Consider the following 27,585-nt stretch of genomic DNA (forward strand, 5'->3'; position numbering starts at 1 on the left):
GGAAATCACGTGCACCACGCGAGGCGCGGCCGCTCCCACTTCGCGCATGCGCGCGTCGCTCCGCGGCGCTTTTCTCTCCGCGGGGGCCGAGCGTCGCGCCCGCAGTGACGGTTGAGAAACGGGAGAGGGAGAAGAAGGCGGCTGCGAGAGGCGGGGGGTGCGGCCCAGCATCCCCGCGGCGACGCCGCCCCGCGGCAGGTCAGTAACGAGCGGCGGGGGTGACCGTTGGGGGGCGGTTGCAACGGCGCAAAAAGGGGGCGCTGCCGCCGCTGCGCGCATGCGCGGGACGCAGCTCGCGGGGCGGGGCGGCGACGCGCCGTTGGATGTGGGACAGCGGGGCGGCAGTTGTGGTCCTCAGCGCGTGGCCGGGCTGAGGCGTTCCGCCCGTCCTTAGAGCCGCGATCGGCCCGCACAACCCGTGCTCCCCGGGAATAGGTGGCTGGCTGGTCCCGCTGGCTGGCCCTGCTGGCAACCGTTAAGTCGTAGAGAGGAAAGTCTGCTGCTTTCCTTTGTTTGAAACGGGAGAAAGAAAGGAGGCGAGGCTGTGCGGTGCCTCCGGGGCAGTCTGTCAGCAGCTGCTAACGGGGCATCGGCGCGACTTCCTCTGCGTGTGCCCGTACCCTGCCTGCTGCTCCGCTCCTGCTCCGCCTCCGTAAATAAACCAGTGCGCACGTCCAGGAGAAACTCGCCGTAACATAGCTGCTGCTCGGGTGCAAGAGCTGCCCTGGCTCGGTGGAGAACGAGGCGCAAGGAAGGAGTGTGTACCAAGTGAGAGAAGAGCTGGCGCTGCCCGGCTCTGGTAGCTGTGAGGGACGGGCTGAGCGCGGCAGGACCGCCGTGTGCGCTGCTCCCAGGCGCAGCCCACGCCGTGTTTTGTGACAGGTGGCAAACAGCTCCGCTGTCACTTTAAAAGCTCATACTGGTTTCATTCCTTGGACTGGTGAAAAAGCTGGAGGATCTGTTGATTATAGACTATGAAGCAAGCTGTGCAGGGCCTTGTGTGACATCTTCCGACCTTTGTCATTTTCTGTAGGTTGAAATTACAGGGTAGGAAGTGAATTCAGAGAGGTGTAGCAAGGAATGCCCGGGGCGGTCTGCAGAGTACATCTCTGAAAGCAGTTAGAGGTATGCTGGATGTTTGCATTTATTTTGTTTATTTTGTCCAGAAAAGGAATTATTATCGCTTAGTATGGAAGCATTCATAGTATAAAACATGTTTTGTATGGTCCAACCTCTCCTCTTGATGCTTGAAGGCCCACAGTAAACAAGCAAGCTTGATATCGGTGCTTGATATCACAGAAGCAGATGTTTTACAACTGGACCCCTGTTCCTTTCACTTTGTATGACAGATGTTGTCACGTTTCTCTAGGTATCTTTGTAACATAACTTAAATTTGAAATTTGTTTCTGCGCAGTTTACTGCTAGTGTAATTCGATATTTCCCTTCTAAAAGGATGTAAGTATATTATCACAGATCTGTGTGAAGCCATATCATTTTGATTTACATAATCTTTATCTAGCTTTTTTTTTTCCCTCTGATGAGTTATTCTTCCTTTTCTTGGTTCCTTTCTTCCATATGCAGACACTGATAATTTAATTTCAGTTCAGGAAAACTAACAGCTGTAGCTGTATTGTTTTTATAGACTGAAATCTCGACTTCAGCTTTTGCTTTCTTCTGATTTGCATTGTTTTGTGGGAACAGTACTTGCAGTTGTGAGGCTGGCAGCGCAAGAGCTGGCAAGGCAACAAAAGCATGGACTGCCTTAAACCTTGACATTGCAGCGTTCTGCGTTGAGATCTGCAAGATTAATTGCAAGCTGAAAGAATACCGCTGAAAAAGCAAGTTTCATGAGTTAGTGATATGTTTTCCTATCAGCAGAGTTTTCTTAAATGCTGAGTTTAATCTCAGTGAACTCTCAGGTGTATTTCACTACTGAAAGTAAGATTGTATACAGATTCCAGTAATAGATTCATAGCTGACATTTTCTCTGGCTCAAGGCTCCCCAAAGCCATGTTTGCAAAGCTTTATTCCTAAAGCAGCACCTAAAAGTGGGTGTGGGGGTGGAGGAGGAGCAAAACAGAGCAGGATACAGCTTGTAGCTGTTTGTGTTTCCCAAATGACTCAAAACCTATGAAATGCTTTAGATAGCTTCTTAAAATATAGCTCTGCTGTACATAAGCCGTATTTGTTATGTGTTAGTGGGGTCATAAAATACTGTTCAACTAAAGAAAATATCCTGTAATGGTGTAACTCGCTGTAGCTTTCAGCGAAGTGGTATGCAGTGCTGAAAATTAATTCAAGTTGCTGAAGGGCTCGAATGTAGCTCGAACTTCAGTTGGGAGTTCTACCTGGCTTATCTTTTCAACGTAATTGCTCTTTCACTGTCTTGAGTGGTTAGCTCACAGCAGGGAGCGAAACTGACATCCGGCTAAGGAGGTGCGATTTGCACAATAATTTGAAGACCATCTCCATTGTTGTTGTCCTGCTGCAGATGTCAGCTTCCTCTCTGATGGCTGTACTTTTGTTTCCTTATGTCGTGTACAGGGAGCTGAAAAGTCTTTCAAATGATGATTTCCTTATTAATTGCTTTATTTTTTGTGTTAATTTTGTTTTTAAAAGCTGTCTGCTTTTGCCGGTATTGCTTTGCTTTGGCTTGACTAAAGTACTCTTGACTGGCATTTTAGGATGACTGCATACCTCCAGCGAACAGAAGCATGAGACAAAAAAAAGTGAATTGATCTATGTAGAAGTTTTGATATTTTTTTCCAAGTAAAGCTGTAACTTCAAGTCACCTTGCTACGGTTTAGTCCGTTATTGTAGGGACTGGGGTAAGAAGTTCCAACAGAACTTGATTTGCCATTAAAATCAGTGACTCTTAGTGAAAGATCTCCAAGCAAAGAAAGATGTTTAAGTGTAGCACTTACTGAATGGCACCTGGACTTACAAGAAGGGTGGGAATTGTATTTCCTATTAAACGTTAATAGATGCTTTTTATTTGGAGATTTTACTGTATGTTCTTGCAGTGAGCCCATCTGCAGCTGTGTGTTAATGTCACCTGCTTGCAAACACGGGGTTTACAATATATGCCTGCTGTGTGTCGTCTTGGGGCCAGCCTGTTTAGAAGTTGCCTAGATAACCTAGCTTTTTTTTTTTTTATCCTACTTTGTCTTCTACATAAAAGGGTAGTTTCTGAGTTGTAGTTCTTCGTATTGTTTTTTCATATTTTTTTGGAGGGGGGGAGGGGGAAGTCTTTCTCATAGTTTGTACAGGGACACTTGGGAAGGTGTAAAGATCAAGTGATTTCTGTCCTTTTTCAGCTCTAAGAAAGTGTATTTACTGAGGGGACAAAGATCTACTTTTAGGTGGATTTTGTAAACTTCCTTTAACAGGTTGTTTCCTTCTCTGCTAATGAGGAATTTACCTTATTGAAGGACATTTAATTATCTCCACAGGTACTTCAAATAATTCAGTAACATATTTGTTAATAGCCTTGCTTTTCTGACAGTGAATAAAAACTATAGATGTCATGGCTTGCTGAAATTCAAAATCTTTCTTTAGTAATCTAATGGGAAGAGCAGGCTGCTCGTGAAGCATTCTGGATTAACAAAATAGAACAAATTTTCAATGGGAAGACTGTGGTTTGGCAGCAACCTGCCTGCAGTGAATTACTGTGGCTAGAAGGCATTGCAGGGAGCTGTGAGACTTGGGTTTCAGCTTAGTCTTCACCACACAGTTATTCTGTGACCTGAAGTTTCTCACCTTCTCTGTACTTGGTACTTTTCTACACTACGCAGTATTGAATGACACATGTTATTATAGGGAATGCATAAAGCTAAGCTCCTTAACATGTGATAAAATTTCTGAAAATTACTGTGTGGAGGTGCAGAGTTTGTTCCATGCCGTAACATTACTTTGATTTTCTCAAAGGTTGTATTTAACTTTTGATTGACAGAATGACGGGAATGGAGACTGAAGCTGCAAGAGACAAAGCCATGGAAGAGGAAAGCACTGAGCAGAAGAAAGAGAGGGAGAAAAAGAAGAGGTCGAGGGTTAAACAGGTGCTTGCAGATATAGCTAAACAGGTGGATTTCTGGTTTGGCGATGTTAATCTCCACAAAGATAGATTTCTTCGAGAACAAATAGAAAAGTCCAGAGATGGATGTAAGTTTGTATTAATTGCATGTCAGTAAACAGATGTGATTTTGATTTTCTTCTTTGCTATATTGCAGGCGATGTTACAATTTTTAGGTTCATGTCTGCTTGTCTGGAAGAAAGCAGTTGTGTACTGCAAGTCAGCAGTTAATAGTTTTTGTTAATAGTTTTTTCATGTACCTTTTCTGCTTTCCTTTACCACCAGCTGTAGAAGTAAGTCAGAAGCATCTGCAACAGATGTAGTGATTGTTTGAGAGATCTGAATTGTAGTTTTTTATTTTTAAGTTATTTTTAGTATAATTAATAGCATGAGCAAACAAACAAGGGTCATTATTTCCCTGAGATGTACAGTACCTGAATTGTAGGGTAGATGTATGCCACTTTTTCAGTTTGATATACTTTGTTCCTCTTTTCTTGGACAAGTTTGATATGTGAGTGATTGTGCATTTGCTTTTGTAGGGCTTTTAGGGGTCTCTTTTCTGCTGGCAATTTTTGACAAGGTTCATTTGACTTCAGATTAGGAGATGGAGCTTGATTTTGGAACTACTTGACAAATTCTGAAGCAGAAGTTAATTTACACGTTAGCTGCAAGTATTTGCTTTTTGTGTTAAGAATAGTAAATTTGTGATTAAGATCTGTATTGAGCGTATTTGCTCAATTGTGTTACTCCAGATGGATGGTGACATCAGTTGTGCTATATCTATAGAGAGAGGCAGTGCTTTTCCAGCAAAAGAAATAATGTATTTCAGACTCCATAAGTGTTCTTACTTTGCTTTCTTAAGGACTCCATACTTGCTTGAAGTATAAATTGTTAGGCCGTCTGTGTTGTGTGAGAAGTCTAATCTTCTTATCACTTGTTGGAATTCTCAATTGCATTGAACTTGAAGTCATTTAAAAAAAAAGATGTTCAGAGGAACAGTCTTCACAATTTCTATGGGTATTAGAGTTTGGATGTCTTGAACAATTTTTAACCAAGACTGATACTGCGTAATTTTCTGTTCAGTTGTTAGTAGCATGACTCATCTAGCTAAAGTAAAAGCAGGGCCTCTTGTGTATTGGAAAGGTTAGGTTCCACACTCAGTTGAGTCTTTGAAGGAGAAGCATGTTTTCAAGGCAAATTATTTCTGTACTGTAAAAGTACATCAGAAAGACTTTTCCTTCCTTTCTTTTCAAGGACAATTATCATTTGGAAGGTAAAAGAGGAGATGGAAATTCCTTTGATAGATTAGCACAAAATGTTAATATATAGAATTCCTTGAAATTTTTATTCTGATGGTAACAATTTTCTGTAAATCCTCATCAGTATGCAGTGTGGTTGCATGCTGTAGTTATGACTTGCACATTTTTTTCATGGGAATTCTAGCTTGTTCTTGGTGTCTGGTTATTACACACAAGTAAGGCTTTCTAGATTGCATTGATTTCATCATGTGCCCCTTTTTTTTCTCTTCAGACGTTGACATATCGCTTCTTGTTTCTTTCAACAAAATGAAAAAATTGACTACTGATGGAAAATTGATAGCACGAGCTGTTAAAAGTTCATCTGTTGTAGAGGTGAGTGTTTAATATTTCACTCCTTTGTGTTTGCTGCTCTTAGATTAGTAGTTACAGTGGAACTGAAGTAATCAGTCTTACAGAAAATGGTTTTTTTTCTGGTTAAATTCTAGTTGGACTTAGAAGGAACTAGGATTAGAAGACGCCAGCCACTGGGTGAACAGCCAAAGGATGTGGATAGTCGTACAGTCTATGTGGTAAGGTTGTACTTGTTTTATAAGCCTCATGTGTGACTGCACTTTATTTCCAGCAACTTTTTATTTATAGCAACTACTTTAAACTACATTCTTGCTGCAAAGTCTTTTGGAGTGCAAAAACCACTATATATTTTTAAAGCTGTAATATGATTGCAAATTATTATGGTAATAAGAATGACACCTACAATAAAGCAGGCATGTAGTTTTACCATAGTTAGAAGTTGGATTTCCTTTGACAAGATCATTGATTTAATACAGGAAACATAGGGTTGTTTTTTTTTCTCAAAAAAAGGAAAGAAAAGAAGGCAGTGCAAAGGAGAGAGGGAGAGAGATGTACTGTAGATGCACTGAACTTGTAATGATGAGGCTCTTAGCTTAGGTTTAGTATATACTTTCAATGCAATAAAGATTTTTGTTTTGGAAATAGCTGTGCATTTATTATTTTTAGCACAGGGAGGTCTACTACTACTGCTTGTGCAGAGTAAAGGAAGTAAAGAGAAAGGAGGTGATCATTACCAGAGACCAGGACAAGAAAGGAGTGGAGTTAGTGTGGTATGCTGGCTTCTAATACTGTCTTGATTTAAAATGCTGAGCGGAGCCATTTCGCATCCGAGCTTGGGAATGCTGTATTTTCATTCATATATTACTGCTTTAACTAGGCTTTTCTGATTAATGTTGCTAGAGGAGTAACAGTGGTTTATGAAGTATATTAATGTAGTCAAATCTTTAGAATAATAGTTTTATCAAATAGCAAGTGCTGAAGACAATCAGGCATGCTTCATAAAATACAATCTCTACTGCAAGTGCTTCTGGTTTTGTAGCACTAGCATTCTTTTAGTTGCAGGATTTATCTAAATGAACTAATCTTATGTTAATGTTGCATTTTTAAATACAAGCACAGTGTGACAACCTTACTAGTTAAATCACGCAATAAAGTAAATGAAAATAGCTTATGCTGCATCTCAGCATGATATTTTAGATCTCAGAGCAGATCTACTATTATCGTATTGTTGAGTTGCTTATGTGGTAACGAGGGAAGAGATCTGATGGTTGTACTGTCACTTATTTAAGAGTCTTGTGCATTTTTAATAGAATTGAAGCCAGTATGAAGGCCTTCAAGTGATCTTTTTGTGGCTATTGTAATTGAGGTTTATTCCCATAGCTGTTAGCAGCTAGGTCTTCCTGCAGTTAATAATTTCAAGTAGGCGCCAAGCTTCCTGTGTTGAAGATGAGTAATAATCATGGCCGAGTTGCCAGCCTATCCAGAGGTAAAGAGAAATTGGCTTACTCTGATGGTTGAGTTCTTTAACAAAAGCCCAGAAAGTCTTGCCACTTATTTGAAGTGCTGTCTGCCAGTCGTATTTCTCTGCTGTGATGACAGGAACTTCTCAGATGCTGTTTGTATGTACTTTTCAGAGAAGGTATTTCAATTTATCAAGTGATGGAACCTAACTGCGTAGTTAATTGGGTTTTCTTTAACTTCTTCTATAAGGCCAAAATAGCTTACATGTGTTTTGTAATTTAATTCATTTAAATCTTATTTGGAGAATATGTAGCAATTCAGTATCCTCTCCTTACCACCAAAGAGGGTACAGAGTTGTTTTGTTGTTGTTTGTTGTTTTGGGGTTTGGGTTTTTTTTGGAGAGGGGAGGAGGGGTATTGCTTGTTGTTCACGTTTTAAAAGACTAGCGTGTAAGATGCCCACCCTTTATTTTGTTATTGCAAAACTGTTAAGCCATTTTACTCATTCAGCCATGAGGGGGAGCAGTGCTCCTTTAAGGAGCAGTAGGTTCATTAGTTTGTATTTTCAGCAGTTTTTATTCATTTGAGGAGTTTTCTTTGTTTCTTTGAAATAATAAATTGTATGCATCTCAGAAGATTTCAAACTTGAAAAATATTATGAAAAGCTAATGAGATGTGTATGACCCAAAAATAACATATTTAACGTATGTTAAAAATAAAGCCACTGATCATAAGATCATTTCAAAAAAATTTAGCTTTTCAATATTAGATCAAAACCACAGTGAAATGTTTTTCTTAAACAGATGAAGTTCATGCAAAGATTCTTCTATCCAAATAGAATGATAACATTTCTTAGAGCAAAGAGCTTTTAGTGCAGTAACATGACATGGAGAGAAAAAAAAAAAAGGTTACTTTATTTAGGCATGAAGCTGGGAGTTTTGCTTTTAAATTGTGTATGTTTTAGTCTCTTTAGGAATTGGTACAACAATGTTTCTTTGATAAGTGAAGGAAAATTGTTAGGAACTGAGGCATTGCATCTGCATGCTGCTAGAATGTGTTGCTATATTGAAAAGCTTGTTGAGTAGTACCTCTTTAGTGACCTACTGAATTATTAAATTGTCTGATACCTGAGTTTTCAACGATGTAAAACAAAGCAGCAACAAAAAATCCTTGTGCTCTGCACTGGCTAGTTTTGACCATTGACTGACAGTGCAGAGTTATGCTTTCTCAGAGATCTTAGCTGGATGGAGATGGTTTATCTTGCCAAGATCCAGTGATGTGTGAGACCTTGGTGTTTCTGTCAAGGGAAGAAGATGAACCTATTTAATTCAGTACAAATTATTTGTTAAGATTAGGTAAATGCATAGAGATCCATTTTTCAGACCATTTTTTACTGTCTGAATGTTATGACCTCCTGACAAGAATATTTACTCAAATCAGGTTTTTTTTAACATTACATCAAACATGTTTTTTGTGAAGAATTGTAATTAGATGCGGTAAACCACCTGATAAAATGCAACACTGAGAAAACAAGATTTCTTTTTATTTTTATAGGAGCTTCTTCCCAAAAATGTCAATCACAGTTGGATTGAGAGGGTGTTTGGGAAGTGTGGTAACGTAGTTTACATCAGCATTCCCCGGTATAAATCTACGGGTGACCCAAAGGGATTTGCTTTTGTTGAATTTGAAACTAAAGAGCAAGCGGAAAAAGCCATTGAGGTGAGTAATGGCACCTCTTGTCTGTCAGCATTCTTCCTGTTTGTGTGGCAGTGATATGGGCATAGAAATTTTGCTATGTGAAGTCTCAAATATCATAACTGAAATCCTGAGTTAGCAGGAGTTATGTCCTGATCTCTTCCCCTCAGAATTGCTATCAATCCCATAAATCCTTAAAGGCTTAAATTCTGATATTTGGAGATTCAGTAGAGTCGTTGGGGGGGTGGGGGTGGCACATTTGAACTCATTTTTATTGGCTAGCATTGGCATCTTATACAGAATTAGAGGTCTCCAAAACTGTAGAATGGCTAACTAAATTTCTTGACATGAGCATAGATGCACCAAGTTAACTGTCTGTAAATATACAATTGAAATTTTAAAAGTTTCAGTATCCTAATAGTGACAGAGGCACAAATATGTCACACTAATGATGTGAAATATGTGAGCTCTGAACTTGTCCAAAGTCACGGAGGGCTTCATTTTTCTTGAATGAACATTGATCTGCTGTTTTTAACTTGAATTGGGGATTCCCTGCTTAACAAAAAAGACGTGGATTTCTTTAAATTAATTGATGGATTTTGTGTTGTTTTTAAGTTTTTGAATAATCCTCCAGAAGAAGCACCACGGAAACCTGGGATTTTTCCCAAAACAGTAAAGAATAAGCCTGTCCCTGCACTGAATACAAGTAACAGCTGTGTAGTGGGTAAGTGTTAAGCTGGTAGGATCAAGACTAAATGCTTTGTGTTTCAGCCTCTGAAGAGTTTCAAACTGATTCCTCTTATAATCTAATCTCACATTTCTTAACCTTGAAGAAATATGCTTTTTTTAGTGCTGCTTTTCTAGGCCAATGCAGGCTTAAAATGGAATTGTAAAATTCAAATGTAGGAGGATTCTGCTTTTTTGTTTTCCTGCTTGATAAGAAGTTCAGTATCTTTTTTCCCCTCTTGCCAGCTACCATCATTAGTCATTGTAATGCCAGCAGAACAGCTTTCAGACTGTAGAAGTATTATCTAAGCACTTAGCACTAGCAAAAGGCAAATTGGAGATATTGTCAGTAATATTTAGTATTGAAAAGTACAGACATGAGGAAGATTATTTTTGAACTTCAGCGCTGTTTACATAAGTTTGTGATCATCTGATATCAGAGGAAACCTTGTGCTGTTTTTCATTCCTCACTGAAATTGTCAGTGAGAGAAATTTGAAAACTGTTCTTACAATTTTCCTCTTAGAACAGAGCAGCCTATAGCAGAGTGAATTTTTTGCAGCTTATTTAATAATTCACTTTACGTGATCTATAAATGATCACATAAACCTTGAGAATATTACTAAGAAGAATCATGAATTCCATTTCCAATAGAAAATAGCTACTGTAATTTATGAAGCTGCATAGCAGGGTCATGTACTAACTGATTCACTGAATCATTTTTCCTCTTGTTTCTGATAGCCTGGTACAATTTCTTAGACATCGGGAAACTTCCTACATTTTTCTCTAACCTACTGATGAGTTGTTCCTTGTTATTGTCACTGATTCTTTGTTACACTATTAGGGCAGATAGGATTAAAAAATATCGAAGAAAAAAAAAGCATTTTAAACAATCACAGAATCAGAGAATATCAAGGATTGGGAGGGACCTTGAAAGATCATCTAGTCCAGTCCCCCTCTGCTGGAGCAGGAACACCTCGATCAGGTCACACAGCATCAATGCTTTAAACCCTCTAAAGGATGTTCATAATGCTCCATACTGCATCCTACCCACAACAGTTTTGAAGCAAGTATTGTGAACAAAATGCAGTTTTTTTCCTACCACTTAAGTTAGCATTCTCTAATGGGCAGCTAGTTTTTAGGGTCACTTTGTTGAGTAACTCCTTTTTCTGGGAATATAAATCAGCAGGTTTTCTTTTTGTTTGTTTTTGGCTGGCCTGGAAGCTGGTGTGCATTTCTTCTCAAAGACAAGAAGGCAATGAGATAACATCTTAATTCCTTTCTTAATTTGAAAACAGGTATTTTGGAGAAACCTGTAATCAAACTGCATGTGTGACAAGACTTTCCCATTTTTAAGACCATGTGTCCTTTTTTTTTTTTTTAATTCTGATTAGAATGCCCAGAAGGAATTTGGGAGATTGTATGGCATCTTAGCTGTGTAGCTTGAGATGGTAGAGGGCAGACACCTATTTAACATCTCAGATTATTGGTGTGACCAGTGGTATAACAACTGTTTACTTGGGTCAGTTAATCTAATTCAGTCGTTAATCATTAGCGGTTGTAAATGTATTTTTTTATTATTATTATTATTTTTTTTTTTACTAAAGAGGAGAAGAAAAAGAAGAAAAAAAAGAAATCCAAAATTAAGAAAGAAGGCAATGTACAGGCAGCTGTAGAGGCAAAGGAATCATCTAATGTGAACACTACAACAGAGCAAGCACCCAAGTCAAAAAGACACAGGACTTCATCGGAATGTTCAGAAATGGGGGGAATTGAGGTTCACAGGCAGCCCTCAAAAAGAGAAAAAAGAAAATGGGACAGATCAGAAAGCTCAGAAATAACTTTGGAAAGCAGGCCAGGAAAGAGAAAAAGAAGTAGTTCTGGAGATGGTGAGATATCAATTGCAAAAGTCAAGAAAACAGTTGAAAAGGATGAAGTTCATCCTGTAACAGAAGAAACAGCAGAAGCTCCAAAAGATTCTAATGGTAAAGTTCACTGCATGTTTTCTTTTTTTCCCTATCATCTATAATGAGTAGTTGAGAGGCAGACATAATCTGTTACAGATGGATGGGTGTGAGGGGAATGGGAATGGCTTGGGAATGAGGGCAAGGTTTAGGATAGGCAAATTGCTAACCTCATGGATGGTAGGCAGCTTTTTCTGCAGTAATCTGTGTAATACAAATATGTTAAGAAACCAACTCGTGAAGGCTAGTAAGCTTTTAAAGATTGATAACGTTCAAACTGGTGGATTGCTCTGCTTGAGTCAGTAGGTAAAAATTGGTGTCGTTGAAAACAGAACAAAGTCAGTTTATGAATATTTGGGATTTTCTGCTGTTGAAATTTAACCTGATAATGAGTCATTTCAACAGGGAGAACAGGGAAAATAGGGGAAACTGAAGTATTTAAATCTCATCAGAAATAGAAATGGTTCAAAGGTCAGTATTCACTGAAGATACAAAGTATGGATAAAATCTAGATAAGGTTAAAAGACGAAAGGAAACAAATGGTCTCAGGTTCTTAGAGGAGATAAGGAAAAATGTCAGTAGATGAGATTAAAAGCTGCATTGCAATTGCATTTGCTTGTGCAAGAAAAATCAGGTAGAGATCTCTCAGCTGGGGAAGTGGACTAGAAATTGAAATATTTTATTTGAAATGGCAGCAAAAAAAAAAAAGTGAGAGAAGGAAACTTTGCAGTTGTCTACTGCCTCTTATACTAAACTTTTCTTTTGGGTTTTTAATTTAGAAGTTCCTGTGGAAGATGATAAAGATGGTGATAAAAAAGACACATCACTTTCAAAATCTAAAAGGAAACATAAGAAAAAGCACAAAGAAAGACACAAGATGGGTGAAGAAGTTATTCCACTCAGAGTACTCTCAAAGTAGGTTTAATATGTGGCTTACTACCGAAGTCTTTCTGACTGTGGGCAGAGTTTGTGATGGTGTAATGCTGGTCCAAGCCTAAGTGAAAGAATTTAAACTCACTGGTTTGGTTTCCTTTGGTTTAAACCGCATCTCAGTGTTGGAACTTCAGATTAAAATTAAGCCTCAAATTGTTATCATTGTTATTATCATTCTGCTGTCTGCATTTGGGTTTTTAGTAGTAGGGGCCTTTTTGCCCAGGAAACATGTTTGGGAGTGCTGTAATTGTAATAATGTTCAGTTACCATGAGTTCTATCTACCTTGGTAAAAGGACATTTGAGTAGTTTCACGTTTTGTTTGTTTTTTTTTTTTTTATTTGAATGCTGAGTTTATACAAGGTTTGTTTTGTTTTTACACAATGCTTTTGAAACAAGAACGTCTCGGTGTGCATGTCTCACAGTCCATCACCATTGCTAAAGTGCAATTCCAATTTTTATACAACAGAGTTGCATATTAGCAACAGTATTAGCCTGTAGTTGAGAAGTTGAGAACACCAGGATTTTAAAAATCTGTTCCTCTTCTGTTGGGTTTCAGGAGACACCACAACTAAAACATGGAAGCACTTACTTTTTCAGGTGTCCAGCAAGTACCTCCATGTTAAAGTTGAGGGGATCCTTCTGTCTGCACTATTATTAGGATACTGAATTCTGCTCTATAGACAAGACTACATGCAGTGCAAATGCAGAAAGCAGGTGGAAAACGAAGTAATCTTGTCTAGAGATATTATGGTACAAATATTGTGAAGCCCCACACTCCCTCCCCCATAACACAAATAAATTGTTCTGTTCCAACATTCCAGTTAAAGGTTTCCAGTTGAGAAGAAGGATTCACCATCACTAAAACATGGAAGCACTTTCTTTACAGAACAAAGCAAGCACATCCACATTTAAGTTGTGGGGAACCTTAAGTAGGGAAGACTGTATTTCTTTCTGTAAAAGAAACTACTAGAAAATTACTGTAACAATACAATCAAATCATGCAACTAAATGATAGTTTAAAAAGCCGACATTGGTTATTTCAGCGCTGGGTGCACGCTAGGTGGAGATCTCATGCACCCAGCGCTGCAATAAACCATGTCAGCGCTGTGTTGTAACGCTTTTCTTTCTCCTCTTAGAAAAATGTTTCAGACATTAGGATCCACCACCACTGAAACATGGAAGCACTTACTTTTGTAGGCAGCAGGTACCTCCATGTTAAAGCGGAGGAAGTCCTTTAAAAATTCTTCTGAACCTACAGACCGTGAACTGTCTTGGTCCTTATCTGCTTTTGGCCAGAAGTCTCTTTGCCCAAGTCAAGTAATCTTGTGGTGGGGAGAAAAATCTTGCCCAAAATAAGAACGAAGTCGTGGACGGCACTTCAGAATTGAGAACAGGATTCACCTCTACTAAAACATGGAAGCACTTACTTTTGTGAAATCACAGAAAGCACCTCCATGTTAAAGTAAAAGGGGTCCACAAAAAAATAAAGTTGTCAGCGGTGCTTGTCATCTTCCACCAGGATCCTGAGAACAGTACAAATACAAAGAAATAAGTTTTAAATTTTAGCGAAGTAAAAGAAAGAAAAAAAAAAAATCAGAAGAGGATAAGCGTTGTAAATACTTGCCTGATTCATTCCCCACGGTCTCCTTTCGAGGCGAGCTAACAAGTAACTCCTTGTGCTTGTATTTATACCATACCTTGCCATGGAATGGTGTTGCCTTTTTATCTCAACGAATCATTACGTGGGTCTTTTGTTATTTTAATGTCTTTGCTCTGTTGAGAATGTATGATCCTGGGTGAGTCTGGATGCTTTTTTGAAGTATACAGTTGTCAATGTTAACAGCTAAAACCATTACCACAAGATATCCTCCTCTTTAAAAATCCTCTATCAGCTTGTTTGATAGTACAGATTAGGGTAACAATGAGTCGTTCTCACAGTGGCACTATAGGCATTGTGTTTCTGTGGAGCAAAGCTCTAGCTGTTTGCAGAAACATCTCCATGTTAAATGTATGTAAATATATAAATTGCTTCCATGTGGTGGTATTTTTTAAGCAAAGTGCATTTGAATAGTAAGGAATGTTCTTATCTCAGTAGGCTTTTGGAGAGTTTAACCAGTTGTTGATTTTCGATCAATGATTTTTCTAGAAAGTAAATGACTGATTCTTAATATAGTGACACACAAGTGGTTTCACTGAACTAATTTGGTGAATTCAGAGTTTGCTGTCTCTGAATTAAATCTGAATATAGTGCCTTTGCGCTCTGTAGTTCCAGCAGAATACAGTTTACCGCTATTCTAAATGTTTTCTGAACGTGTAATGAATTTGAGCCACTCTACAAATGAGATTAATCTTGTTTTAACTCGCTTGAAATACTCAAAGCAAAATTAAAAACGCAGATGCGGACAAAGCTGAAGATGAGCAAACTGTGAGGAGACTTCTAATAGGAAAGATCTCTACCACTTGCCAAGTTTAGTTTAAGCCATTGTAAGACAGATTTGTCTGAGTTTCTAGACATTGTTTTTGTGTTTAGAACTGACATGCTTCTCCTGGGTTGCCTCCTTACAGGACTGAATGGATGGATTTGAAGCAAGAATATTTGGCTCTTCAAAAAGCCAGTATGGCCTCCTTAAAGAAAACAATGTCCCAAATCAAACCTGAGCCCGTGGGAGAGATGAAAACAAATAATTGTGCACCAAAAAATCTTCAGTGTAAGAATGGCAAACGTAACTGTTTGTTCTTCATTTTCTTTCTATATGGTTAAAGAGTGCTTAAGTCGCTTCTCCTCCAGAAACATAGAAAAATAAAATTTACATTCCTTCGCAGATGTTTTCTCTGAATGCCAACCTTCCCTCATTTAGATTGGTTTAGGAATAAGGAATTTTATAAGCAAACAAGTGGTGCAAGAACACTCCAGTTTCACTTCTAAAACAAAGATTTTTTTTTTTTTTTTTTCTTAGGCAATTGTAATTTTAAAAGCCTTGGAAAAATAAGTCAAGAATGAGTTTCTTGATGTAATGTTGACCTGCGTTTAACCATCTCTTTCAAGGTTTATGAAACTCTTACTTTAAGGCGTCCAGAAATGCCTTATAATGCAGTTTGGTCAGGTTTATATCTAGAAGTTGCATGATCTTGGTTCTACTTGTATATTTTCTGAAATAGGATTGTTTACATTCCCCCCCCCCCCCCCCCCATGATCCTCTTTCTCTTCCTGCTCACTACCTTTGATAACGAATGTGTCCCTTATTTTAAGTCACTATAGAATTCAGGGTTTGATTATCGACAGCGATGAATAGAATAAAATAAAAATGCTTGTGTGCTTGTGGAGCTACAATTTTTTTTTTCTTAAACATAATGACTTTGAAGAATTTGGATCCATTATTTTAAAATATATACTTTTTTCATTGCTGTATACAACACTTTGCTTATGTGCTTTTGTAGAGACTTTGGCTTGTCCAACTGATAAATGTGAAGCTTTTTTCTCTCCTTTTTCTAAATTGATCAGCCACCGATGAAGATGGTGCCCCTCCTGTCAAGGCTAACACAATGGGGCCCCAGTTTGTGAGTGGAGTAATTGTGAAGATCATTAGCACTGAGCCCCTGCCGGGCAGGAAGCAGATCAAGGTAATGCCTTTGTAACCTCAGGGTAGCTGTTAGCCTTTCCTCTTACAGTGCCCCCCAAACGTTTGAATATGGAATACGATTTAAACAGGTTTGAATTATATTTTTTTTGTTGTTTGCTTGCCTGTAGCTGTGTATAGATTCCTCTCTAGTACCTGTTAATCGAAGGTTTTAGGATGGCAAAATAGGGTAAAGAGAATGTTTCAAACAATATGTGGCCTTTTTAGTACTTCAACCAAGTCTGAAAATAATAGCAAAAAAAAAAAAAATGCTCTGGAGGATGAGTAGTTGTCACCTCTACCTCCAGCCCTTCTGTTCTTTCTTTCCATTTGCAGTGTGAAAAATGTGGTTAATATTATATTGTTAAAAGGAAATCACTACTAAGACCAATCTTCCATTTCAGGAAGAGGAGCTTGATGTTGATGGGTATGCCCTTTTTTGTATGTAATTGTACCAAAGCTAGTGCCACAAATGAAATTAAGGAATCCGTAGTGGTAAATTGTTTTTGTTTTGGTATGTGATGGTTTGTTGTTTTCTTGAAAATGTATTTTGTATGAGAAAGTAGTCTTTTGGTTTTTAACTCGTGTTAGGATAAATATGCAGACCACGTAGAATGAGAATGGATCTAAACACAAGTTCTGAGGTAGCTTACCACACTACTTACATTTCTGAGAGTACTTGGTTTGAAATTGCTTTCTACTTGCCAGTGTGTGAACTTGAGTGTGTGCATAAATATTAGCAGGATTGGAAGGATATTTTTTGCTGAAAACAAATTGATGATACATGAGGCTTCAACTTAGTCTTATTTGCCTTGGTATTTGTAGGCAGTCTGAGTGCTGGAGGCACTGAGAGAATGTGGTAGTTGTCATTGTAATGTTTAAGGCTGGTTCATTTTGACTGCAGAATACATTTTACAGAGTTGAGTTGGTGTTGCCACTTAACGCACTGTGGTCGGGTAAGGGGGAGTTTGTTTTCAGCTACTTCTGAAATTGTAAACTTCAAGTCTGGTATTTCCAGATAATACAAATTTAGTTCTTTTCTTTAGCTTAAGGGAGACATGCCAGGGCAATGAAAGTAAAGACAAAATAAGATTAGAGTGGACTTTGCTGTTGTTAGTAATTGCTGTGGCTTCCAAAATAAGGCAAAATATTTTACAAACTGTCACCAAACAAGTGAAAAATTTTTTTTTAGGAAGAAATACAATTGCAAATAAGCTGTAGTTGGTAGAAACAACAGACAGCAGGATGTTCCAGCTGTTTTTCAGGTTGGCAGTGGAAGCTGCAAACTATACTTGATGCTCCCTGGCTGCCTATACCAGTTGCCTCTATAAAATGTATAACTCTTCACCAAAAACCTTTACTCTGCCTCTACGCCTGGTCTGTCATAGCTACAGCACTGTTGCCACCAGACAATGCATCTAGGTTTTTTGTAGGAAATTTCCAGCTTTTAACTGTGTTTCATCTTGTATGACAGGCATAGGGAACTTCCACACACCCGAAAGATCTTTTCAGAGCAATCTTAATATTATTTTGATATTTTAATTTCTTGCTTTACTACTTCCATTTACTCCCATGTTTCTCAGAGATATTTGCCAATTACAGTGTGTAGTGTGAGTCTGTTTTTTCTTGTTTTTTTTTTTTTCTTTTTTTAAACTATGACTGAGTTACCAGAATTAAGAGTGAAAAGTAGTTTTGGTTCTCAAATGATCTCAAAAATTTTGGTACTAAATTTTCTTTTGCTCTAAGGTTGTGCTTTGTAGTGGATGGGGTTAAAAGCAAGTAATTCTTGAACAGTAGCGAGTTGAGCTGCCTGCTGTGAACAAAATGGACTAGGAATGTGTGGTTTTAGTTAATTTCCATAACAGCAGGTATTACAAGTGAAGTACTTCATCTGAAAGAGCATGTGTGACTCTTCCTCCTTCAGCTATTAGTGAAAATTTTCAGGCAGAGATCACTTCATAAAGATAGGAAGGCCTGGTTTCCTTTACTGTTCGGATAATCTGCCTTGAAGGAGCTTGCATGTGTGGGTTCCATATGTAGGAAGATACTGAATATTTTTCTGTTGGAATGACACTTTTCAGTATTGCAGCACACCTTATTTTCTTTTTACGGAATGTCAGTACAGATACAGTATTGAAACAAAACAGACAATAGCTAGTGTTCCATCACTTAAAATTGTTCTTGGGGAAAAAAAATCCGTAGGAATTACTGCTTAAAATAGTTCTCAGGAGCACAGTGAAAGGTTAATAGAGGTATTAAATTTACGGGCTCATTCAGAACTGTAATATCCTTCTTAAGAAAGTGTATTAACTCAGAACTATCAGACAAGTGTTTTTGTTTTTTTTAATTATGAAAAAAAAAAAAAAACAGTTAATTCTTTCTACTTGATAACCTTTTATGAAAATATGAGTGGTGTGCCATAAACTGTGTGGTCAAAATAGCTGCTCTACTGACTCAGAAGTCCGTTTCATGGTCTGTGCTCTCACACACCCTGATAGGATGCCTTGGCAGTGCTGGCTGATGTTGCTTATGTTGACATGCTAGAAGGAGACACAGAATGTCATGTCCGTTTTAATACTCCAGAGGATGCGCAGGCGGTCATGAAATCTCACAAAGACCTACAGATAAAAAACAACTGGAAATACGAAATTCTCACCGGTAAGTTGTTGCTTGTTTGCTATTTTGTGTGGTTTTTTGTTTGTTACCAGTTTTTTTTACTAGTGGAAGGAGACAATTTAAACATATGTATGTTATTTTACAGCTTCAGAGACTGACTATAGGTCATATCCTTTATGTGCATCGTGTACAATTGTGGTAGCTTTATGGATAAAATTTTAAGCGTCTTTGTAACTGTGGGACAGACTGCATTTTTATTAGCTAATGTATCCATTTCCTGTAAATCTTAATTTTTTATGCAATGGAATTAGTAAAATAGTAAATGTTTTTGAGCCACTGTTCAGAGCGAAATAATTGCTTTACTTACTTTGATCAATTTAATTCTGTTCTTTTGAGATTGATTTTGTCACTTCTGCAGATTTGTTCTATAGAACTTAAAGCACATTTCAGCCTTAGGACTATAACGTTCTGATGACTGGCAAGAATTTAAAATGAAAGATGCCAAACCCTCAGCATGGTTATGCTTTAACATCTGCCTTCTAATTAATCTTTTTTTTTTTTAGGAAGTTGAATAATGTCTGCCAGGGTAATGCTTCTTAAAAATAGAAACACTAAAATGTTTACTGGTTTACTTATGAGACTTGCTGTAATGTATTTTTTTGTCCTGCAATTACTCTGGTGTTATAAATTTTTATTTTGTTTTAGACTGAGTTATTTTTCTGTGCATAGAGAAACATCTTCATGTAAGTGAAGAGCAGGAGAAAAGGATGGGGAGTTGGGAGTTGTGTCAAACTTGATCACTGAGTTCATACTTTTTAATTCTAAACACTAAACCTCTTAAGTTTACCAAAACATACAAATGAAAAAATCATTTAAATGAGATTATCTTGTTTATGGGTTTAAATGTCATTATATATACCTACATAGCCTTATGGGGTCCAGTTCCATGCATGCGTAGATGTAAACCCACATAAAAGACAATTAAGGATTACAGAAGAAACAACTGCAATGAAAGCATCAACTTTGATACTATAACAGTTAAAGTTTAGGCTTGGTGAATGCTGCTAATGTCATGCTGAGACTATTTGTCCTCCAGTCTTGTGTTCCAGAAATCCAAACAATCCAAAATATTCTAATCGACAGTTTTCGTGTACTTCTTTTTCCTTATATGAAAGAGCATGGTGGTAGACTGGGAGTAGGTAAATACTACTTTATAGGATCATTCCATTCATTGTTCTAATTTTTCTTCTCCTGAACTGGTTCATTGAAATGAGAATGGAAAGGCTTTTGAGAAATGCGAAAGGCTGAGTGAGGACTTCAGCTTTTCTTGGTAGTGTAAATGTGAATATGATGAATAACAATAGGGAATCTTTAATGCTCCCTGCTACTTCAGGAGCAGAACTTCTCCTGATAATATTTGACTTAATAGAACTTTTGACTGTGCTTTTCCTCTGACAACATATAAAGCATTTGTGATAACATTTTGTTATTGTGATTGAGTGTACATAAAATGCAGTTAAAATATCTGTAAGAACTGCTTATGAGAATTCTATAATTTCTGCAGAAACCCTTTCCAAATTAACCTGGAGACTTCCTGGTAACTGATGGTTTCTCGTGAGACTGTATGGCATTTCACCACAAAATTCCTATTGCCATAGTTGTAGTTCACACCAAAAGAAATGGGGGCAAACAGCTTATTTTACTGCAAGACAGTCACTGAAGAAAACCACTAAACTATTTTTGCTCCTTTTCTATCTTCCAAAACTACACACACGCGTGATGAAGCCAAATATTGTCATTTTGCAGTTATTTTTTGATAGCCCGCTCAAACCAAAGTACACCAGTGGTTTATAGGGTCTCTCTCAGTACTGTGGTGAAATGCTAGTAAAAAATGAGCTCCTTCTGCCAGTTAAGTGTATAGAGTGATGTTTGCTTATTTCTTCACTTCTTTCTGTGAAGCTTGTAAAGATACTTGCTCAGGAATACCTAGCTGCCTTGCCAATACAGTCCTAAAGTTAATCAAGTTTGTAGTAACTTAGATTAAGGTCCAGGCCTACAGAACACAAGCCCTTGTGTCAGCTTTGTTTCTTTAGACAGTCTTTCTTTACATTGTTCACCAAAATGTGTTGATCAAATGTTCCAGAGCAGCCTTTCATATAGGGTTGGCTTGTTTATCTGTAGGGATTGGGTTCATAAAGATTAATGGGGAAAAAAATAGTTGAACCCTACAATGTTACTCAGTTGATCTGTTTTTGAAACCAATTTTGTGGTAGGCAGAAGGAGAGGGTTTTGTTTGCTGTCCTAATAAAAATAAAAAAAAAATCAGAATTCTGTTTCTTATTACACCTGATGTTTAGGTTTCCCTAATCAGTTTTTTACTTGGGGTTACCTGAGTCAGAAAAGATTCTACCAGCACAAACAACAATTTTTTTATATTGAATACCTGTATTCACATACTATTATGTTAACTTGATTTTCAAGGAGATAATGAACAGCGTTACTGGCAGAAGATTTTAGTGGACAGACAAGCTAAACTAAACCAGCCTCGAGAAAAGAAGCGGGGTACTGAAAAGGTAATTTATGTTTGTTTGCTCTGTCCTTCCCTTCACTGACCACTGTTGAAAACTATCTGCTTTTTCAGAATCTTTGCATCTGTAATTAATCAAGGATGGTCAACTTCTACCTATTTTGCAGCATGGCTTTACAGCCACAAAGTATGTAGCTGACCTAGTCCAGTTGCCAAATGCAAGGATTCTCTTTATGGAGATGAGAAAAGTTTGAACCCTGAGCTAATTACGTGAGATTAATTTGTAAGCTGATTTTTCCTTTAAAAACTCCTCTGGATGAGCTCGTTATAAAGCAGTCTTTTATTTTCTCTAGGTCATTTGTCTAGTGCAATAAACAACGTTTCATAGAACAAAACCTTTTCTCACAAGCTCTTATACAACATTTAACGTAGAAGTCTGTACTATGGTGAAAGATGGTGTGATTTGTAGTGTAATTCCAAATCTATGCGTAACTGTCTTGTGTGTTCCAATCCAGACACATTCATGTACTGCTATCAGCATCTGTAGCTGAACAGCTTCCACACTAAAACTGTCTCACGCCTACTGAGCTCACAGCAGACCTAAGGTGCTTGAGTATGGATTTTTCCACTGTCAAACAGCTTAATCTTACTCTCTGTAGCACTGCTGTATAATTTTACTCAGTGCTCATCTGGTGTTTTCTTCCAACCTTGACCTTATTGTGCCCATCAGACACAGTGTTGAGAGATTGTTGCAGTGAACTTGGCAGGGAGCAGCCCCAATTCCTGCCCACAGAAGATACTTCCAGGCATGAAGGGTACTTTATCAAGGGAGTTTGACCTTTCACCCTGAAGAGAGGGGCCAAACGGTATTTCACAGATGCTTTATTGCTTGGTTTACTCAACGCATGTATTACAGATAAGGCTTCCGAGTTGGCTTTAACCTGTCTTTGTCATTGCTTACAAAACTTCAAAATCATCTGACCTTGTTTTACAGTGACTATGTAGACTTGTGGACAAGTTCTGTTTCCAAGATGCCACGTAAATGCACACATTACTGAGTTTCCTGGTTATCCCATATAATTGGAAAGACATACTGCATTTACAAAAAAAAAAAACCAAAAAACGAATTAGACGAAGTATTTTGCCAGTGACTGTTTTTTACTTCATACTGTAGGTGTCCTGCTCTCATGATTCTATTTCTTCATCTTTTTGACGATTGGTATTTGTTGACCAAACTGGTGTAAAGTGGCCAGTAATGTACCTTTATTTAGGCTTGCAAATATAAACTGTCGCAGTTCTGCTTAACAATAGCAGCAGCAGGGATGCAAACTCCTGCTCCTCCCCCTTACCCATCACCTTACAATGCTGGGAGGCGTTAACTTCAAAGCTTAGCAAATGCTGTTTAAATGCTAACTCTGTTAAGCAAGACATCAGGAAAAGAATGTCTAGCTCTAGTTAAGAGCTTTTAACCCTTTGTTTAAGTTTTTGCAGCTTGTATTCCAGGAAAAGATAGTACAAAAAAACAAAGTATTGCTTTGTTCATTATTATGGAAGAATTTTCAACATAAAATATTACAAATGTACTCCCATGTTGGTTCATTCAAAGATCACAGTAAAAGCAAGGAAAATGTGTGCATACGTACAGCTCAGTATGCCACTGATACTTTTACCTTATGAATATCTGCACTTTTAAGGATTTTTAAGTCCATTACAAGATTTTTTTTTTTTTTAAGATGAGCACTTAACTGTTATAGCACTGTTGGAGGCAATATGTTATAGATATTTGAATTAATATATAAAACTTAAAAGGTTGGCCATAATTTGTGACTGATATCTAGACACCCTTTGGTATATTGGGAGTATTAAAAGGTGTTCAGTGTCAGTTTTGTGATAAACCCTTTTTTTTTTTTTTTTTTTTATAATTTGTCTTTGCCCCCATACTTGTTAGTTCATTGTCCTTTCTGTGCTTGTGTCTTCTAGCTCTTCCAAATCTACCCTTTAGCCTATTGTTCAATTACATGATAAACAACTTGAAGCGATAAAGACTGGAAATCTTGTCAGAGATGCTTCTTTAGGGCAGTACTAGTCCAAGCAAATCTTAAGCAATTTGTGCATAGCTTTAGACTCCATAGACTGATTAGAAGTTGTCTGCTCACAAAGAAAGAAGGTGCTGTATGCTTATGCTTTCAGCCTGGGTGCTTGACTTTAGTGGGAGTTGTAGCTATCTTATGCTTTGTGTCCTTATACAGAAGGAAAGAATGAAGTTCAAGAGGATGGGAGTGATGGAAGAAGTGAAAAGAATTTGAGGAGGAAGAGAGAATTGGGTGCTAGTGAAGGGAGGAATAATTTGCAGAATAAATGGGAAAAGAAGATAGTAGAGAACAGTGGGAATGCTTGGGCACAGCCCATACTGTTCTTTTCTAATTACACTCAGGGGCTTTGCAGCACTGATTTGTTCCGTGCCTGTGCACTGGCTGTGGGGGCTAATAAGAGAGGAGGAAGGGAGGATCCCACTCTAGAGCACACATTAAGCCCCTTTCATAGAATCATAGAATGGCTTGGGTTGGAGGGACTCCAAGGATCATCAGGCGCCTAGGGCCCCGTGCAACCTGGTGTTGAACACCTCCAGGGACAGAGCATCCTCAGCCTCTCTGGGCAGCCTGTTTCAGTACCACACCACTCTCTCAGTAACAAATTTCCTCCATGACATCCAGCCTAAACCTTCCCTCCTTGAACTTATACCCTTCTCCCTTGTCCTATCACTGTCTGTCCTTGTAAAAAGTTGACTCCCTTCCTGTTTATAATCTCCTTTTAAATACTGGAAGGCTTCCGTGAGTCTACTCTGCAGCCTTCCCTTCTCCAGGTTGAACAAGCCCAGCTCCCTCAGCCTGTCTTCATAGGGGAAGTGCTCCAGCCCTCTGATCATGTTTGTGGCCCTCCTTGGACCCTATCCAACAGCCTTCTGTCTGTCTTGTATTGGGGGCCCCAGACCTGGAGGCAGTACTCCAGTGGGGCTTCATTTCAATGGGCAGAGTAGAGAGGGACAATCACCTCCCTGTCCCTGCTGGCAGTCTCTCTTCTGATGGAGCCCAGGATATTGTTGTCCATCTGAGCAGCAAGAGCACACTGCTGGCTCATGTTCAGTTTTTCATCCACCAGGACCCCTATGTCTTTCTCCACAGGGCAACTCTTGAGGAGTTGTTCTCCCACTCTGTATATGTATCTGTGATTACCCTGACCCAAGTGCAAAACCCTGGACTTTGCTATGATGAACCTCATTAGGTTCACATGGGCCCACCTTTCAAGTTTGTCAAAGTCCCTCTGAATGGCGTACCTGCATACTCTGCATGCTGCTTTAGCTGATGTCTGTGGGAGGCTGAGCTGCTCTATGAGACAAGAATAGTAGTTCCAATGAGGTGCAATCAATGAGAAATAGGTGCTGGTACTGAATTGATTACTTGAAAATGAGAGTTCTTAAGGCCCTTTTGCAAAAACTCCCATCTGAGGTTTTGACCAGCACTGAGGTGCTGGTATAGAAACATCTGCTGGTATCAATTGGACGGTTAATATCTTTAAGCTTTTGTTCTGTGATTGTTTGTGATTCTCCATATAACATACTGCATTAATGACCCATTGTACTCATTCATTTTTAGAGCTTAATTCTCCTAGTCCATTCTTAAGTTAGCAGTGAGTAAAAGTAATTCTTGGTTACATATTTAAATGAACTGTATTTCTGGAGGATAGTTGAGAAAGTAAGTAATCAAGAAGAGTTTGAGCTATTCCTGCTGTTGAGACTATATTATGTAATGCAGATAAGTTACATGTTAGAGGATGAGGGAGGACTGGTTATAACTAGTAGTATAATTACATTGCTGCACAGCAAACAGTGCAAAACAGTGCAATAGCAGTACAGTGTGATTCCTAGCTGCTGTAATCACTGCAGAGCATACTGTTTACTGCTGTGCTGTGTATGAGAAGCAATGTCTACAGGGCGTAGCTTTGGCTGCAGTCACAGAAATAGATAGTAAGTAATTTCATTTATACTCTTCAAATCAAAGAAACTCTGTGATGGGCCTTCTGCACACATTCCTTTCCCCCACCCATGACCTCAGCACCAGCTGATATTCTCCTAGTCTACATCAGATAAGTGGATTTCTGCTGGTGCTTTATGGATTTATGTCTAGGTTCACCAGTGTCCCCTGTTTTCTCACCTTTTATCCAATGTTCTGGATAAAAGTATGTTCAAGTATGGGTAATTGAAAAACAAGCATGCTTTTAAAGTTGGTCTCAGCATTTTGTTGTCAGCAAGAGTAAGAAAGAGCATGCTTTGTTGTCACAGAGTAGATAAGTTGAAAACTAGCAGGTTAGTAACGTTCCACATGGGCATTTCTGATGCTTTCTTTTTTTATGGAGAGCAGTTAACTTTGTGATTTACCAAGAAATTTCTTGAGTACCACGAGTGACTGCACATGTATGAACTGAATGCATGAAAGAGAAACAAACTGAAATAAACTGGTTAGACTATCAAATTATGGTGGTATTTTGGGAAAAATTATATATTTCCAGTCACTTTTGCAAGGAAGCACAAGAATTATTTTACCTTCAGTAGGTGATGGTGTGCGAGAATTTCTACAGAGATTTTTTTCCCTAAAATGTAAATATCCTACAGGAACGTGGGTTGCTAAATTCAGAGTTTACTACAGATATAACAGGTTATGCTGAAGTCTAGATTTGGGCTATCTCCCTGAAGTTTGGATAGCTGTGGGAAAAATGTCCTGTGCCAGATTGAAGTTATGTTGCGGGAGTCATCTGAACTGATGAGGAGCGCCACGTGTCAGAGTAGTAATGGATGGGTGTCCCAGCTGATCATCTGCTGCAAAGCAAGAAAGGCTGCCTTTTCAGAAAAGAGTCTGCATTACTGCCATGAGTAAAAGATAGCATGGTCAGAGATATGAGTTATAATAATCTGCAATCAGACAGGGAACTGAGGCAGGCAATTTCAGCAGTATGGCAGTTCAGCGCTTACAGCTTCAAATCGTGTGGAAAAAGTAAAACAAACCCAGATACTGTAGTAAATTTATCAGCCTGCCGTGAAATGCAGTAAGGGTTCCTAGCATAGATACTTCTCCCTACTACACCATTATTCTTTAAGAATAATTCTCAGCAGAGCTGTGATGTGTTGTGCTGTTTTCCCAGCGTGAAGGGTGCTCCTCCTTCAGGATTTCACTGTTCATGTCTTTGCTACCTTACTTTAAAAAATGACACAGCAGCCATACGGCTTTTTTGTGTGTGTGTGTCACCTTGTTTATCTTATTTTGTCAGTGATAGCATGAATCCAGTAAATTGATATGTTTTGTAATTTCCTGTATAGGAAACTTGTGATTTCTTAATGCATGGTTTTTTTTAGCCATAATGGGAGGAAGAAGAACTGGAATGAAAGATGCTGCGCTGTCCAGAAATGGAAGGGATGCCCCATTTTATTTTTGAATGCTCTGAGGCCCTATTGAAATGTAGCTAATTGGGGCTGCTTTTGCTTCTTGCTGCATGTACAGATCAGCTCTTCTGTTCAAACAGTATCTTTTTCTTAGAAAACTTGGTAAATCAGCAAATACTACAATCATGATTGCGAAACAAAATTGTAATTTCAGTTAAATCATAATTTTCTTGTAAACTTTCTTCAATGTTTCTCATGTTTGTTTGCAGTTGATTGCCAAAGCTGAAAGAATGAGACTTGAAAAAACTCAGCAGACAAGTAAACATATTCGCTTCTCTGAAGATAACTAACCAAGGCTGAACATAGTCTTGAAATTGAACCATGGATTTAAAGGAAAAAAAAAAAAAGGAAAAAACCAAACCCATCACTGCTTACAGGAACTGAACTGTTTTTAAGAAGGAATCAAAAACCAGTTCATTTGACTCATAATTCTGCAGATTGCAAGTATGAACATTACTCCAAATCCCATTTTTGAATAGGCTGAATGTTTACTGCTTCTGAGCCTTTAGGCAGAGCTTTATGGAGGGGGAAAAAAGTATCAAGAAATCTTGCTCTAGTTCACTTTTGGGTTTTTTGTATGTTGAAGTTTTATACACCAGGTTATGAAATAAAATGCTTGACAAATTTTCAGTTGTGTTTTCCTAATTTGGTGTTTAGACACTATAAATAATAAAACCGTTTAATGGTAAATACATCTCTCTAGGCCTCCATCTAGTTCATCAGACCATTGAAAAATGCAGTAGAATGAATGTATACTCTTACATGTATTTTAAAATGACCAGGGCTGTGTGAAGATCTGTCACAGAGGAGTCTGAAAATAATTAATGTGAAGTGCTTGCTTAACAGGTCTTGTAGTTGTAATTTTGAGAGAG

General features: G+C 38.3%; 1 protein-coding gene across 2 annotated transcripts; it reads left to right on the forward strand.

Annotated features, from left to right (window-relative positions):
* Positions 1–64: 64 nt before the first annotated feature.
* Positions 65–27,343, forward strand: LARP7 (La ribonucleoprotein 7, transcriptional regulator). Of its 2 annotated transcripts, XM_052682011.1 has the most exons (14): positions 65–198; positions 1,034–1,125; positions 3,953–4,161; positions 5,603–5,703; positions 5,817–5,900; positions 8,697–8,861; positions 9,453–9,561; positions 11,169–11,546; positions 12,305–12,440; positions 15,025–15,167; positions 15,962–16,080; positions 18,575–18,734; positions 21,174–21,265; positions 26,923–27,343. In XM_052682011.1, the coding sequence occupies exons 3-14, from the start codon at positions 3,954–3,956 to the stop codon at positions 27,001–27,003; spliced, it is 1,776 nt and encodes a 591-aa protein (XP_052537971.1). In that variant the 5' UTR covers positions 65–198; positions 1,034–1,125; position 3,953; the 3' UTR covers positions 27,004–27,343. The 2 variants fall into 2 exon arrangements, with proteins under 2 accessions (XP_052537971.1, XP_052537970.1); XM_052682010.1 differs by lacking the exon at positions 1,034–1,125.
* Positions 27,344–27,585: the final 242 nt, after the last annotated feature.

The sequence above is a fragment of the Tympanuchus pallidicinctus genome, unplaced genomic scaffold (genome assembly GCF_026119805.1).
Source record: "Tympanuchus pallidicinctus isolate F22 unplaced genomic scaffold, pur_lepc_1.0 scaffold2, whole genome shotgun sequence".
Lineage (NCBI taxonomy): Eukaryota > Metazoa > Chordata > Aves > Galliformes > Phasianidae > Tympanuchus > Tympanuchus pallidicinctus.

Bases quoted from the DNA above. Each gene is read 5' to 3' on its own strand.
- LARP7 (XM_052682011.1), top strand. From the start codon at position 3,954: ATGACGGGAATGGAGACTGAAGCTGCAAGAGACAAAGCCATGGAAGAG. The intron at 5,704-5,816 runs GTGAGTGTTTAA...GTTAAATTCTAG, and splicing joins AAAGTTCATCTGTTGTAGAG to TTGGACTTAGAAGGAACTAG. The intron at 15,168-15,961 runs GTAAGAATGGCA...TAAATTGATCAG, and splicing joins TGCACCAAAAAATCTTCAGT to CCACCGATGAAGATGGTGCC.